Source organism: Meriones unguiculatus, chromosome 3 (genome assembly GCF_030254825.1).
Source record: "Meriones unguiculatus strain TT.TT164.6M chromosome 3, Bangor_MerUng_6.1, whole genome shotgun sequence".
Classification (NCBI taxonomy): Eukaryota; Metazoa; Chordata; class Mammalia; order Rodentia; family Muridae; genus Meriones; species Meriones unguiculatus.
The window spans coordinates 61,928,961-61,946,016 of NC_083351.1; the positions used below are offsets into that span (position 1 = coordinate 61,928,961).

General features: G+C 44.4%; 1 protein-coding gene across 1 annotated transcript in view; it reads right to left on the bottom strand.

The window, feature by feature from the left end:
• Positions 1-7,132: 7,132 nt before the first annotated feature.
• Cntnap2 (contactin associated protein 2) overlaps positions 7,133-17,056 on the bottom strand; it is a 2,202,731-nt gene continuing 2,192,807 nt past the window's right edge. Inside the window, exons 23-24 of the mRNA XM_060380093.1 lie at positions 15,120-15,200; positions 7,133-12,766 (exon numbers count right to left, since the gene is read on the bottom strand). Of these exons, the coding sequence (XP_060236076.1) occupies positions 12,567-12,766; positions 15,120-15,200 (281 nt within the window). The 3' untranslated portion in view covers positions 7,133-12,566. The remainder of the gene's footprint in view (positions 12,767-15,119; positions 15,201-17,056) is intronic.

A 17,056-nucleotide genomic window follows, 5' to 3' on the forward strand; every position in this document is an offset into this window, starting at 1 on the left:
CAGTGTATTCAGGCCAAGCTAGTAGCCTTTGGAACACTGGAAAAGCATTTGGCAGAGTCTGGCGTGTCAGTGTACCTACTGCTTATCTGCAAAGCCCTTTCTTCCTTTATTCTGTTTTTTTTTTTTTAAACTTTAAATTAATTTTAACCATGTAGGGATAGTTTTATTCTGTTGTTCAGAGGGATTAACATTCTAGGATCTTCTTCAAGGGTTTCTAGGTGGTATTTTTTGATAGGTGAGGGGTTGGGCCAGCATAACTCTGGAGCTGTCATTGAATTGAGAGGCTTTGGCCCAGGTTGGGTCAGAGCTACCATGGCAGATGGACCACCAAGGGAGAAATGATGAAATCATTCTTAAGTTCCTATTTATTCATTTTTGTTTTATGTACATGAGTATTTTGGCTTCATGTATGTTCACACATGAGTGCCTGATACTCAGAAGCTGGAAGAGGTTGTCAGGTCCTCTGTAACTGGTAATTGTGAGCTACCAGAACTCAGGTCCTTCCTCTGCAGGAGCAACAAGGGCCCTTAACTAAGAAGCCACCTCTCCAGCCCCCAAAACTGCTCTTGAAGCAGGCATCTGGGCTCCAGAAGGGGTGGGATATGGTTTCCATGAAGGAAGAGTCAGTTGGAAGGAACTCTGTAGCTGGTGTTCAAGGCCATGGGGAGGGGCAACAGGCAAGAGTCCATAGGAGGGTCTACCAAAGAGGGAAAAGGACAGCAATTATGGGTCCTTCACCCTAGGGTGGGCAGACTGTGAGTTCTGCATTGAGCAGTGGCTTCCTCCTCAGAATGACAGGGAAACCCCATAGCTGACAACACAAAGAAAGTAGAGGGAGAGATGCTGGGCTAGGGAGGTCAGGAAATTGTGAAGTGCAGGAGCTGTGGCTGCCTTCCAGGTTATCTGGGTATTTCTCTGTGTCAGAGGGACCCTAGTCTTGTTGCTTCATACTTAGGGCCTCCAGGGGTTGCCAGGCTTGCAGTCTTGAGATTGGCATTGTGTTTGCCAGTGTGTTTGTGAGTGAGGCTCATGAACAGAGAAGCACGTCCCATGCCTGGAGTCTCAATGTCTGTGGAGTCATCCTCCCATGGGTTATCATGGATGGTTCTCAGTTGCCCTCTGTGCCGGGGCCTGACTTCACTCTTCTATCCTCAAGTCTGGGGATCCAAGCTGCCTTTCACCAGGATCTGATACAAGTTATGCTGTGAATTGGGCGTGGTGTCTGGATTCTCCCCTGCCTCTCTGCCCCATGGGAGCCTGGGAATATCATGCAGAGGCTGTTATGGCCAGGCAATGTGGTGTCTCTGGGTAAAGCCAATTGACATCTCCCATCCCTGGATGCTAGAGCCTCTTTTCCATTCTTAATTTAGGTACTCAGTGTGGCTGGAATAGAGGCTTTAATGATTTGATTTTCTGTCTATGTGGGTTGGGGTAGAAGGCCCTGGGAAAGGGAGATCAATTTCTCTTTCCTTGGTGAAGTCAGCTTTTCATTTTGAAACAGTACCCACAAACTCTCAGCTATGCCTACTCAGCAGCAATCTTCCTAACCTGAGACTTCAGTGGAGGAGAAAGCAGGGTTGTGGGAGGTAGAAGTTTGGACATGTTGCAATGCCCCAGAGAGGAGTGTTAATAGAACAGATCAAGTGAGCATGAGAGAGATCCAGGATGAAAAGCTGTACCTTGAACTCTGGATCCAGTGGATGAGAAAGAGTGGGCACACATGATGGTTAGTTTACTAATTTAGTACAACCTAGACCACCTGGGAAGAGAGCCGTAGTGGGGGATTGTGCAGATCAGGTTGGACTTGTGGGCGTGCCTAGAGGGGATTATCTTGGTTACATTATCAAAGTGGGAAGATGGAGGAACTATGGGTAGCTCCATTCCCCGGGCAGAAGATCCTGGGCTGTATGAGTGGAGCCAGCGTGCTGAGTACAAGCACGCATACATTCATTTTCTCTTTGCTCTTCACCATGACTGTGGCTAGCGACTTCAGGCTCCTTCTGCTGTGAGTTTTCCAAAATGGTGGACTGCAACCTGGCAATGTGAGTTAAAATAAATCCCTTCCTCCCTATGTTGCTTTTGTCAGGGAAGTTTGTTACAGCCATAGAAAAGAAAGCAAGATTGTCTAGGACTGTTGCAAACAGGCTGCAGGTTCATACGGGGACTTTGAAAGGATCTTATTTAGTGCAACCCAGTTTTCCTTTCTTCCTGTGGTAGCTGGTATGGGCCTGATGATGGTACGGCGGTCAACCCTGTGCCCTCAGCAAATCCCCTTTTCCGAGCAAGAGTACTGAGTTTCTGTGAATCAAAACTGTTACCCAAAAGGTGGAAAGAAAAAAAAAGGCTATTTTAAAAAAGTTTTTCATGTATTTACTTAAATAATCTACATTCTGATTTCAGCCCCTCCCTCCAAGTTCCACCCCCACCTACCAACCTACCCCAGCATCTCAAGTCAAATCAGGAGTAAGAGCATCCTCTCCCACTGAAGCCAGACAAGGCAGCCCAGCTAGGGAAAAGTGATCCACAAGTAGGCAACAGAGTCCGTGGTAGAGGCAGCCCCCATTCTCCTTGCTAGGGAACCCATATGAAGACCAAGCTGCCCAATAGCTACATATGTGTTGTGGGCCTAGATCCAGCCCATGCATGCTCTTTGGTTGGTGTTTCAGTCTCTGCAAATCCCTATGGGCCTAGGTTAGTTGACTCTGTTAGTTGTCTTGTGCTGTTCTTGTTTCCTGTGTCCCTCTATCCTTCCTCCCACTCTTCTACAAGACTCCCTGATCTCCACGCAATATTTGGCTGTGGGTCTCAGCACATGTTTTGATCTGCTGCTGGGTGGAGCCTCTCAGAGGCCAGTTATGCTAGGCTCCTGTCTGCTAGCATAGCAGAGTCTCATTAATTATGTCAGGAGCTGGCTCTTTCTTATAGGGTGGGTCTCAGGTGGGGCCAGTCACTGGCTGGCCATTCCCTCCATCTCTTCTCCATCTTTATCCCTGTTCATCTTTAGGCAGGATACATCCTGTAAGAGGGTTTAATGAGTGGGTTGGTGTCCTCCTCCCTCCACTGGAAATCCTGCCAGGCTGGGAGGTAGCCACTTCAGTGAAGACAATTAAAAAATATTTATTCACTTTAGATCCTGATTGCTACCCCCTCTCTTTCCAGTACCCCACCCCCTCACACACTCTTCCCCCCATTCTCCCCTCTCTTTCTCCTCAGAGAAAGAGGAGGTCTCCCAAGGGTATCAATCTGCCCTGGCACATTCAGTTTCTGCAGGACTAGGAGCATCCTCTCCCACTGAGGCCAGACGAGGCCGCCCAGTTAGGGGAATGGGATCCAAAGGCCGGCACCAGGGTCCAAGAAGGTCCTGTTTTGGGGGATCCACATGAAGACCAAACTGCACATCTGCTACATATGCGCAGGGGGCCTAGGACCAGTCCATGCATGTTCCCTGGTTGGCGCTTCAGTCTTTGTGAGCTCCCCATGGGCCCAGGTTAGTTGAGTCTGTAGGTTTTCTTGTGGCGTTCTTGTGAAGACAATTTTTAAAGTTTTGACATATTTATGAAAGCTTTGGCATGTGCAGCCCCAGTAACACACTTAGATTAACCTGCCGTCTCCTTTCTTAGAGCTGTGGTCATAGAGGCTAGCTGCCTTCTCCATGCCATGCCCTTCAAAGCCTCTTTCACAATTATGTCCAGGAATGACCACCTTAGGAGTCCATGTTCCCATGTAACCTCACCACATGACCTGTTGTTTGTTCCTTCCCCATTGCTCTAGAAAACAGTTGTTTTCTTGAGAAGAATAAATATTTTTCCTCAGTTCAGTCACACACTGCATCCAGGTGCAATGGCACGTCAGCCGGACGCAGGCCCAGCTCAGCTATCTGCTCTAAGGTTCACATTAGCTCGTTTTTCTTTCTCATATGTCCCAGGCTTGTATTTCACACCACCAGACGGGGATACTAATTAAGCTTCGGAGCGTGCTCTGGCAGCGCTTAAACTGAGATTCCTAATGACAGGCCTGGCAGTGATCAATATATCTGCTACACTGGCAATGATTTAGAGAACGCCATGGTTACTGCTCGGAATAAAAGTGAACGAGCTCTGTAAATTTAATTTAGACGAGTGATAACTTGATCAGCCAGAAATATATGGTAGCAGCATCTTGTATTTCTTCTTTTATTTTTATTTTATTTATTTATTTTTAAACAAAGCCCAGGGCGTGCTTCTAGCCAGATCTGTGATTTAGCCAGGGACGTTTTATTTACAACAGGATGAAGAACAAGTGACATCTGCCCGGTGGCCCAGCTTCAGAAAAATCACTGAACTCACTGGAGTGCTCTTCTGGCTCTATGAGGCACTAGTTCAGATATAGAATTTTATGTCTGACGTATGTTTTCCATCCATGATCAAAAGCAGAGTGATTTTTTAAGTTCTGCTCAGGCCAGCACAGAGAGTGTGAAGGATTTTTCTGCAGATGGAGCCTAGGACACGCCCTTCCTTTCTGCCTCCTTGCAGGGTACTGTGTGTTAATCTATGGGGAGGAAGCATCTCTGACCTTGTCCTTTTGTGCCTTTCAGGCCTGTAATATGTGGATCATTCTCAAGAGCTCCTTTTACGTGACCTATGCCTATGTACTAACGTTGATTGTTAACTGACTCTCTGTCTGTATTACCTGTGCCTTCCTTCTCTGGTGCCCACACATTCTTTCCTTGCAGTTTCTACTCTGTATTTACACTAGTAAGAAACCGGAACCCGTGCTCTCTATCTCTCTCCATCTCTTAAATCTCTCCCTTTCCCTGTTGTTCTTTCTCTCTCCAACTTTCTGACTCTACTTTCCTGGAGAATAGTGACCGAGACACATGTAAACATTTCTAGCTGTCTGGAGGCTGTTGTACTTAGAGTTTGGTCCTTTCCATTTAGAACAGGTCTCCGAACCTCTGGCTCCTCCTTTTGTTCTCTCTCCCTGTGCACTGAGCTCTGGGGTCTGAACCTCTAACTTCCTTCTCGCCCCTAGTCTGTCACACTGAGCACTCCCTTGGTCTCTATGGAGGCTTACTTTCATCTTTGGCAGGCTTGCTTCCCTTCAGTTGTCAACCACATCACTTAGCCCCTCCACACCCCATCACACTCTGTTCCAGTGCCTTGAGCATAAATCACTTAGTATTTTATTGCACATTAGGTTGTGTGTTTCTGTTCTTTCTCCTCCCTCGAGGTGTTGGTCTTGTGAGACCAGGGCTGGGCCCACCTTGTTAGTTTAGCTCTGCATGACCTAGAATCATGCTAAGCACATGGTAAGTGTTTCAAAAGTATTAATAGTCTTGACTGTCTTTAAGATCCATGCAGGGAGGTAATTATTGAAAAATCTGTTGTTTTGGAAGGCATCATATTTATATATGGATGTATGTTTACCCACAAGAATTCTTAGTAGTTTCGGCATGAAGTATTTTCCCCTTTATTTGTCTCAAAGATGATTCTCTCTGATTTTAGTTTATATCTGATTCAAATATGCTAGGTTGTAGGGCGACTGATTTATGCTTCCCCATCAGGCCCTTCATGATATAAGGGATTTCCCTGGAACCCTATTTTAACCCATATTGTCCTATGCTTAAAATTTGTATTTTCCACTTTTCCTTTTTTTTTTTTTTATGTCAAATAAGTTCATTTCTCTGGGCAGGCCATCACTGATCTTATAATCTTGACTTTATATTTTTAGAAGAAATGCCTGTGCTTTTCTCATCTTTCTTTCCTTTGGTGATGGCCTGACGTGGATGGTGATTAACGTGACTTACTGTATACCCAGATGCTGAGTAAAATGAACAGATACGCCAGGGACACATGGCCAGTAAAGGGAACTTGCATTCCTTCCCTGCTTCGCCTGTGCGTGTCTGTGGCATGCTACAATGTGCAGGGAAGACGGATTGCTGCTAGAGAGGCAAATTCAGGTGCTGGGAGTAGGTTCAGGTTGCACTACATTTGTAGTTTTCAGAGCAATCAATGATAGAAAGATTAAAAACAGGATGTTGGCCACTGTAACTTTTCTGTGATTTTTATACAAAGTCTCATTTGAGAGGGCAAAGACCCCTCTCAGAACATAACGCTGCATTTCCCTCCTTTTCGTGCTCTGTTCCGTTCAGCATGTGCAAATCATCACTGACAAAAGTAATCTTGTCATATACTTTCGTCAAAAGGAAGTCCTTCCTCCCATTTTTCTTTCCCTCCCCAGTTAGCTCCCCCACCTATTCGGCAAGTATTGTCTTGCACAAAACAAGGTCAGTGCCCTACTGGAATTCACTGGTTTCCCTGCAGATGAGGTTTGTCGCCAGTGGGAGAGGAAGGGGAGCGAGCCTCCTGGGGCTCCAAAGCTCTTCTGGAAGGAAGCCGCCGTCCTTCGCAGAGGCGTTGTGCGTGTCTATGGTGCGGATCTCCTTTCCTCAAAAGACTTTAGGACATTCCCACTGCACCTGTTCCTTTCGGACCGTGTTTGAAAAGCAGAGTCGCTACACATCACCATGTAGCATGATGATTTCTCCACACACTGAGGGCTCTTGTTCTTGATCGGTCTTGGGAATCAGTGCACCACAGTGGATTTTTTTTTTTTTTTTTTTTGCTAGAATTCACAATTCCTTGGTGCGCATATAGATCCACACTGGTAACTGAGTAAAAGGAAGTGGCCTCCCGACAGCAATAGAAGACTAGCAAATGGGAACAAGTTAACTTTTAGTGCAATGGGATGTACTTGTAGATTAGCAGCCACAGGTGCAGCCCCCATCCTCTTAGCCGGCTTCCTGGCCAGGATCCATCTGTCCACTGTCCAGGAACACCCACCTTCCAGATAATGGTCAGAGGATATTCTAGAGATAAATTGAGTTTAACCACATTTTGTCAAGCTGCATGAAAATTAACCCAAAATATGAAGTCAATATCTGTTAAGCTACCTTACGCAAAATGGTAGGAGAGGGCACACTTGCAAGAGAAGGTTGACCCTGGATCTAAATAAGATCCACCTCTGAGGAGTGGCTGAGTCTCTACAGCTTTCAAGACACCCGTATTCTCAGTAGACATCTGCTTTTGCACACTTGCAGAAGGCTGCAAATTAATTATAAGATAACCGACTGGTATAAAACACAAAGAATTGCTTTTAGGATATTAAAACTATTTTGAATCTTTTATTTATCAATCTGGTTTCTAATATAATTTTAGGTAAATGAAAGACATTCACAAAAGAATAATAGGCATACATACATAATTTCCTTCTTTCATTCTAGTTTACATGCTGTTGCTTTTAGAGAGTGAAATTTCGCATTGTTTCGCAGGGATGGAGTCCTAACTGACTTACAGGAAGAATTCTTAGCCCAGCTTTCCCAGTGCTGACCTCCTGGTCACCACGGGCTTACCAAGTGAAAAGAACCCAAGAAAGCAAAACTGAGAGTTGGTGACATCCGGAACAGTGTCTTGGCCTACTCAGGAGGAACTGTCACACCTTCACAGCCATCCACAACCTTCTCAGAAGCCAGCACCCACGTAATGTAAGCCAGCTGAGCCCGGGAAACTGGGTGAACTGTCTTAGCAGCACATTCCCATCTGGGACAGAAACCTGTGAATGAGCGTGGGATGCGAACACACGTGTGCCCATTTCTATCTTTATTACCCTCCTCCGGTCTTTACTCAACGTTTGGACGTCACTTCTCTGTTTTATTGACAGTGATTCTATAGACCATTCGAAGTGAGTGGGAGAGAAAAAAAAATACTGTGGTGAAAGAAACGTTTCTGATATCAACACGGAGAGTGACTATAGTGGAGAGGTACAGGGCTTCCATGAAACTACCATTTTCACGGAAATGCACTAACTGTGTCTAACCCCGTTTAATAATATTTACTGGCGGTGTGAAACCGCATATACTGTGAGCAACAAGTCATGCCCAGATCAGGATTCGGGAATTTACAATAAAAGTTCCAGTCTCTCTAGGTTTCCATCGGGTTCCACCGCCCTGTGTTGACAGCCTTGCCCCCTGGAGCTCTCTCTGATTCGTAAGCCAGCAGTGGCCAGCAGTGGCCAGAGGTTTCCACGTTCATGTGCACAGATGCGTTGTCTGTAAAGTACCTTTTAAGTGCAGCTTGCAGCCACAAGCCAACTCAGCATTTTGGGAGGTGCCTTTGACTTTGGACTTTATATTTGGGCTTCAGTGTGTTCAAGTCAAGAATCCATTGTGCTCATAATTGCCTTTTGAAGTAGGTAAGGGAGCTCTATTTAAACACTAGAGAAGGATAAGCAGGAATTCAAGGGCATGGCCAGCATCATATAGTGAGTCTAGGAAGGAGAAAGGGTGTGTGTGTGTGTGAGTGTGTGTGTGTGAGTGTGTGTGTGTGTGTGTGTGTGTGTGTGTAGGGGTCAGAGGACAACTCTTGAGAGTGAGTTCTTTCCTTCCACTATAAAGATCCATGCATTGAATTTAGATTGTTAGGTTTATATGACAAGTGCTTTTGCCTGAGACGTCGTCTTGATGGCCTGAGATTATTTTTTTTGCTTGTTCTTTTGAGTCTCGTGTTGCCAGCCTGGCTTTGAACTCCTTCAACTCCCTGATTTCTTGGCTGTAAACGATGGGTTACATCTGTGTGTCACCATGCCTATAAGCATGTTGAGCCCTATCAGCTTGCTCTCAGGAGTCACACTCGCTAGAACACTGTCTACAAAGATGGATGCCCTATGTTTTCAGCCAGATGTGAGTGGGGTGCAGGGCTGCCTTCCCTCACTTACTTCAGGATCAGGTGGCTCACCAGGAAGAGTACTTCAGAGACTTTTATTGGTTGGATAAGTCAAACTCAACGTAGAAATGTTGCCTTTCTTTAAAAGAAAAATGCTTGAAGTCATATAAAAAGGAAAAAAATAAATAAACATTAAGAGCTCAAACCAGGCGTTGTTTAGAATCATGAGATGTAAGAGGACTATTATTAACGTTCTCTCCTGAAGAGAAGGGTACAGCAAGGAGAGGGGAGAAAAGGAACATGTGGGGGAAGCCAAGAGAACAGACCTGATTGCAGAAGTTCGTGTGTCTGTGACACGGCTTAACCCTGGTACCGTCGGAGCTAGTACCTGGCGGCTTCTCCCTGCAGTGCGCTTTGCTGTACATGGCTTTTGTCTGTGTCTGGCTCACAGGACACACCCTGTGCTCTCCTGAGCTGTTCAGCCCCCCAGCCTGCTCACCGGGCATGCCGGTTCTGTCTCTGATGCCTTTGGATTCCTGCCCCTTTGGAGAGAAATGCTTTCTCATCTGATGCAGAGCAATAAGGAAATTTCTAACAGAAGTCCTCTAAACTCTGCTTCTCAGATCTTCAATTAAAAATTTTCCTATTTTTGAAGTGTTTGGTAGTCAGCAATGAGGAAATACACTCTTAGATATTAAGAAGGCCCCAGGGAAAATTCAGCCATAAAATAATTTTGATGTTCTGAGTCAGCTTCTGTGAGATCTAGAGAATATTTTGGGACTCTAGAATGCCACTAACTTTGCATTCATTTGGAGCCTTCCATTCTTAGCTTCTTGAAAGATACAGATACTTGTTTTAGATGCGGAGGATGTTTTAGATGCATGTACAAGCCTCGGCCAGCCACCCATGTTCTCTGAAGCTTCATTTATTTATTTAGAACTTTTTGGAGACTGGTCTCACTAGGCAGCTCAGGCTGGCTGGAACTTGCCACGTAGCCCAGGCTGACCTTAAACTCATCATCCTCCTGCGCCAGTCTCTCGAATGCTGGGATTACAGGCATGCACCATCATGTTTTATTCCTTTGGCACAGTGTCTTGGGTTTTGTTTGGTCTACACATTCTTATTGCTTAAAAGGCCTTCCATTAGTCTGTGCTTGGTTGATGTATCGGAGAGAAAATGTTGAGATGTGGTGGGGATGAATGACAGAATAGGGTTAGAAAGCCTGGGTCGCGACGTGGCTGGAGGAGCCGTGTCACGCCAAACTGTCAAGGGGTGGGGTGGGGAAACTGGAACAGAGAATTACTTCTTTTTCTTCAGATGCGCAGCTGTTTATCGTTCAGAACAGACTGGCCATGTTTGTCAGTCTAGATGACACCCCAAGAAGAGGCCAAGACTTCAGGGCTACATTTAGCAATTAGCGTCACCCACCTTTGCGTGTCTGCCAGCCACAGTGTCAGCGATCTCTGTGTGTCCTAACGGACACCGACGTCACTCAGTACCCTCTCTTTGCTAATATCTAGTGAGAGATGGGCTGGCCTTCATCTTTTCTTCTGTGGCAGAAGCAAGGGGAGAGGAGCGTGAGAGGCACAGGATGGAAGCACTTTCAGACTTCGGACTGTCCTTAACAGTTTTGCTTGCTAATCGTTTGGGGGAAGAAAAGTGCTGAGGTAACGCACAAGGAACACAGCTATCTTGGGAAATGCCAGAAAGCATACATTTCCATCTGACATTCTCATGTGTTAAGTACAAAAGTAATACCTGTACGATAAGTTTTTAAAAATCAGAAGCAATTTCAAGCCATAATGGAAAACAATTGCTTTTTCAGTTTGAAAATATGGAAAAGAATGCTCCATGGTCAGGTAGCCTGATGAAGTAAAATGATCTTTGCTTTCAAATGTGAAGTTCTCATATATAAGTGCTACATTGTTCTGACAGTTTGCCCTATTAAATACCTTTCCATTTAATATGTTTTATAGAAGAAGAGCAAGCCTGGACAATTAAGGGTATTCATGGGACCATTTGAGGTCTGCCTGCAATGAAAAGGGGCTTCAGGATTCCTTATTGTGTTTCCTTAATTTGAGGGGGAAAAGAAGCCACTTTTGCCTGCTTCTGTAGTGCACTATAAACTGGTGCAGTACGCAGCTTAGGATGGAGTTTTCCATTACTCAAGAAACTGGGATCGTCCGATAAGTTAACATTTGGAGAAGCTTAAAAGTGTGTGTGTAAAATTCCAACTGACTAGAATTTGTAGCTTACTGAGACAGACCATGAGAAAAATAGCATCAATACCACTTTAACCTCACTGTCCTAAGAGGAGAAAGAAAGGATCATCACATTTAATTCCTCAAAATGTTGGAGTCTACAAAATTTTTAAAAAGAAGTTTTTAGGTATAAGACGCCAGATATATTACAATTATAAATGGTAACCATTCAAGAGAGAGCTTTTCTGTAATTAAAAAAATAAATTGATTAAATTTCTTTTGGGTGTTCCAATAGGAAGGACTTTTCCCATTTACTTACACAAAGCTTATTATTTTTACATAAAATCAAGAAGTTTTTTGTTTTTTTTTTTTTTTGAGCAAATTACCCAAGATTCCTGATTAGCCTACGATGTGTTATTTACTAGACAACTGTGTTCTGTTGAAGAGAAGCGGCATTCATTCAATGGTCAGGTTGGTGGTGACTTCACATTCTGATGTGTCTGTTATAGATCTCTGTATATGACAGTGTTTCTGTGATCAAGTTGGTTTAAAATATGGCAGTGTTTCCCACATGATTCCAGAGTACCAGCAGCTGTAATTTGGCTTTATTGTGTTGTGCCATCCAGAGGATTGCTATCTGCTAGGATTTTATCACAGCCGTGTAAAAACTTGAAGTTTAAAGCAAAATAAGAGAAGCACGCTAACTTACGCATTCACTAGAAAGTGTCCATATTTTTTGTTATAAATATGAAAGAAACAGAGCAAAGACAACATTCCCTCGGGCTGTAATTCCCCAGGGAGGCGCATATAAGTATGCAATCTGATATGTTGTAACTAAAACGGAGGAGAAGTCCTACAACAGTTGGTCACCAAGGTATCATGGCTGATAGTTACAGATACTAAACAGGCCTAAGACTACATACATGGGACAGCAGCATGTAGAAGTCAATGAAAACAAAAGCAGTAAGCCCAATAGTCACTTCTTTGCAGGACTCGTGGGTGCTTGTCTCCACTTGTGTTGGTCACATTGCTGCAGGACAGGGGCCTCTCGCTCTTCCTTCTCTGGCTAATGCCAGACAGGTACCTTCAGAAAAACCGGCCCAGACTGAGGTGCCATTGGAGAAGACGGCCAGATCGGCTCTTTGCCCCCTTTCCTCATTTCTGTTTTATGGGACACCAAAAGAAAAATTATCTGGACACAAACTAGTTGCTACAACAGCCCATTGAAAGTCGACCAGATGCGAAAGAAAGAGAATGTCTGAGGCTGCGTGGATGTGTATCAGTTTTTCTTGAGAAAAAAATATCCACGTTCTAAGGGCTCTTAAAAACGTAGAAAACTTGCCCTGTTACCACGGGTTTTTAGAACACCTCTAAACACACACAAAATAAGACAGATATTACCTACAAAGTTCAACCATTGCTTAAACTCTAAAAGCATTTTTGTATTATTTTGTTTTGATACGGAAGGAGGGAACTCAGCTATAAAGGAATATTAAAAAGTATATTTTGTGTGGCCGTCAGTCTTAAGAATATTGGGTTGCTTGCCTTCCCCCAGCTTGTGCTGATACTGTAAGCGTGTGCTCAGGGGTATGACACAGGGCGCTCTTAGCCCTCTCCTTCCTCCCTCAGCTCCCCCCTCCCCATCCCATGGCTGAAGAGCCACCCCTCAAATGAGCCACTCCTTTTTGCTCTCGTCAATGGTCTCTGTGAAGTTGGGGTCATTGTTCATGATGGCTGCGTCTGCGCTCTCAGCTGATTCTGCTCCCTTGGCCTCGTTGGTGTGATAGGTGCCCTTGTGACGGAACATGTACCGGATGAGAAAGACCAAGGTACAGAGGATAGTGAAAATCACCACAGCAATGACTCCTGGGGGGACAGAGAGGAACTAAAGGTTAGAACAAGTCTTGCACACATCTTGCCACAGCATCCCAGCTCCCTTGGGTGTGAGTTTTCCCACAGAAAACAGTGACAGTCACAAGGACTGCAGAAGTGACCTTCTGCTTCCAGACACAAAAGGTCAACAGGAACCAGAAAGCAACTTGTCCTCTTGCCCAAAGTAACTAGAATACTAGATAAAACATACGAAGCCTCTGCTTTCAGTCAGTGGATAGCAGGTAGATCAGACGTCTGATCTCTGAGGAAAGAGCTGAAACCACACACTTCCGTGCTTTGTCCAGTTGTCTGACTGTCCATAGCGCCATGCAGAGAGAACCAGGAGAAGCCAGGGGGCTTCCTGAACTGGGGGCAGGTCTTCGGGGCCAGTGCATGTGATCTGCACAGATGAGTCTGTGAGGCTGACGAACCTCCAGCTGAAGACTAAGCGTGCATGTCAGCATACGCATGACCTTCCACGGAGCCAGGAGCAACTTCTGGAGCTCACAGGGGCTGGAAGATGATCAAGTTGTACTGGGAAAAATCCCCAGGCACTCAGTAAAGTTGGTGAAGGGTCATGCTAAAGTTGTGCTTTTAAGGGAGTGAAAGGTCCATCAAGATTTTCCCTGCAAAAGCTTAACATGACTGAAAGATATCAAGTTCTAAGTATTGCTAAGGAACCTTGGGGCTCGGTAGAAAAAGACAATTAAGACCTCAACTCAGTCGTGTTAATAATGCTTAGCAGCCAATGTAAAAATGACCAATTGGGCAAAATAAAAAATAAGGAGAAATATTTTATCCCATCTGGAGGCAAAAATCGATTAGACTAGAAATGGCAGCCATAACAGAATGGAGAACCTGTGCAAACTAATCGCTAATAATGCACACTGACTGAGGGCGGCAAAGGGGGGGATTATCAGAAGGAGTAAGGAACATTTCAGGGTGACAAAACCCTCCAAAAGATGTAAGGATTCCAAATGTGGACCCGTCTGGTAGAACTACAAAAGAGCAAGGTGAAAATGGGCAGGGCTAGAGGGAGAGTCAGACCTATCTGTGACCACAGCTACAGACTTCAGCCTTCTTCCGCTTTGTAACTGACAGAACTGTTAAGGAGAAAGTCAATAAGGATGTAGAAAACTTGCACAGCATGGGGTCAGGTTTGTTAACAAGCTGTAGACTGGGGAAAAATATTTATGATGTCTGTCTGACAAAGGACTTGCGTCTAGAATACAAACTCTTTCTAATCAATAGCAAGAAACCAAACAGTCTATTAAGGAGGTGGAGAAAAATTTCAAAACAACTCACAAAATACTTACATGTGACAATAACTACATGAAAAGACACTTGGCATCGCTAGTGATGAGATTATCACATATCAAAAAGCACAGTGACACCATGACTCTCAACCAGAGTGGCTAAGTAAGAAGGCTGACAGCTCCCAGTGTGAGCGAGACTGTAGGGCAACTGGCCTTTTAAATATTGATGTAAGGTGGTTGGATCATTCTGGAAACCTGCATGCCAATGTCTAAATATCTACCTTCTTTGATATTTTAGTGATTGCGTTTCTAGGAATTACCAAAGAGAAACGGATACTTAGGTCTACCTCAGATATGTGCAAGATTTGTCATAGAGTTAGTATTTACTCATGATAACCTGAATCTGAAGACACGACAACAACCGAGCAATAGGTAAGTGGATAAAACAAATGACAGCATATCCACTCAATAAAATACAACTTGGCAAGAGAAATAACTGCTAGTGATAAGCAAAACAGCCTGGACAGGTCTTAAAAAAAAACATTATATAGGGTGAATGAAAGCATGGAAAATTTTATGCCAGTTATGAAATCCTGGAGGAGCAAAAGGATGAGGTGGGAATTAAAAACAAAGTGACTACAAAAGCAGGTGAGGGGAGGTCTTTTTAGGATGACGTGTCACACGTGCTGTGGTGGTGGATGTGGGTTGTATGAACTTGTCAAAAGTCACTGACCTGTTTCATGTGTAGGTTTGTGTGAGACTTTGGGTTTACCTTTAAAAAAAGCCAAACCAAATAAAGACAGGGACCTTGATGAGATTATACTTGAACTTCGGATGATGTCACTTAACAACCCTTTTAAAATATATTTTATTTATGTGTATGTGTATATCTCTGTGTGTGAGGACGTGCACATGCGTGTGGGCACCTATGGAGATTCCCTGGAGCTGAGTTACAGGTGGTTGTGGGCAGCCTGATGTGGGTTCCGGGAACTTGGGTGCATCTGGAAGAGCGGTATTCACTCTTTACTGCTTGGTCGTCTCTCACCTGCTTTTCTCAGGCTGCTAGAAAGCCTGCTTTCTGTAGCACATACCTCCAATGATAGCCGAGTTTCTGTTGACTCCATTTCTTATAGCTTGGCCTTGTCCTGGGTTATATGGGAAATCGGCACTGGCTGTGGAGAAAGGGAGAGGGGAAATGGAGGAAGAGTCAAATGCACCAAATAATTTCATACTCAGTTCTCCATCAAACTCTTTGACACTTTTCATCTCTACAAATGAAATTGCCATGCAGATGGACCCAGTTGTGCTATTGTCTACCACAAAACTCAAGAGCCCCTCTCCCTGTTCTTGCTGTTTCTCCTTGTACAAGTTCCAGCGCTATGGCTCATCTGTGGGGTATGTCAGAGAATCTTAGAACGTTCCGAGGCCACCTGTCCTCAGGCCTGTCCTGCCTGTCTCGCTCTGCTGAGAAGTCTACATTTGGAGTAGTCATCCTAGGGCACCCTCCTGGGGTTGACTTCAGCACAGTGAGTCCATAGACGTAACTTGGGAGCACATGACCTTCGCAATCCTCCCGTATGATTTAAATAGTCTCTAAGTTCCTTATAATACTCCATGGGCTTTAATGTTATCCAAAGCCCTTTTACAGTATGTTTTAGAGAATAATGACTAGGGGAAACGTCTATATGCATTTAGTATAGACCATTTTAAAAGAGACTATTTTTCGATCTGCAATTCTTTGACTCCAACCTGCAGGGCCTATGGAACCGGAGGCAGAGTGTTTGTTTTCTCATGTTCTGCTGACATTTGTCTCCCACCCACTTCTAGTCCATACGCTATGAGCAGTCTGGGGTTTGTATGCCAAAGAGATCTTTACAGCATTCACTCTTAGTTTAAAAGTTATTGCTTCTTTAATATTTAGCATGGCTTTAATAAAACACTAGTCTCTTTAGGAATGTGTTAAGGGCTTAAAGTTCAGAAACACTGAAAGGAATGTTAATGGCTTAATTTTCTAGTTCTTTCCCATTCAAAGAAACAATTAGAAGCAGTGTATCAAATTTAGATGGTTCTCTAAGATGAATTCCAGGCCGGACACCAATGGAAAGTAGGTTCTGAAACTTTTCTTAGGTCAGCAGAACATCCATGGTAAGAAATCCCGACAAGTGAATTCCGCTTCACTGGTGAAGTTTCTTTTATGGCAGGACCAGGGATCGAACCTATGGTTTTGCTTCTGTCAGGCAAGGTTTGCCATTGAGCTACATCCCCAGACCCTTCCAGCCCACAGATGGATTTACAGGGTAGGACCTTTTCCTTGAGAAGTTCAAGCAGAACTATCTCCCCATGGAGATAACTTTTCCTCCAGCAGATGGAGCAGAGAACCAGACCAAAGCATGCTAGACAGTGCCATCACTACAAGAGACGTTTCCAGGGTCTGTGCTTAGTACAAGCACATAGAGAGGCCAGGGTTATGATTAGGGTAGAACCTTCCTAGGGGCTCAGTTTCTAAGGCTAAGTTATCCCAGGCTATAGACAGCTAAGACTCTCCAGGACATTGACAAAAATAGTCAGAGCCCTTCCTCTTCTTATCTCCTTAGAAATGGGTGGGCAAAATGTGGGATTTCACATTTGCAACCGACATCTGTGATTTATGTTTTCTCTCTTAGACTTACTCAAAAAAATTAAAACTTCACTCATATTTATTTATTATGTGTGTATGTATTTGTGGTCATGAGCATCCCAAGAGGCACTGGTAGAAGTCAGAGGACAACCTGCAGGAGCTGGTTCTGTCCTTCTACCATGCGGGCACCAAATGACTGAAGTCAGGTGGTCGCTCTTGGCAACCAGCGGCTTCACTCCCTGAGGCATGTCACCGGGCCCAGACTTGACAAGTTCACCTAGGATCAGGGAAATTATTCTCGCTTGGGTTTGTACAGTATTGACCCTTTTCAATCATTAGCATCATTCAAAACTGTTGACTGCTTATAGCTATGAACTCTGACATTTATATGAATGAAAGAAAATTTATCTC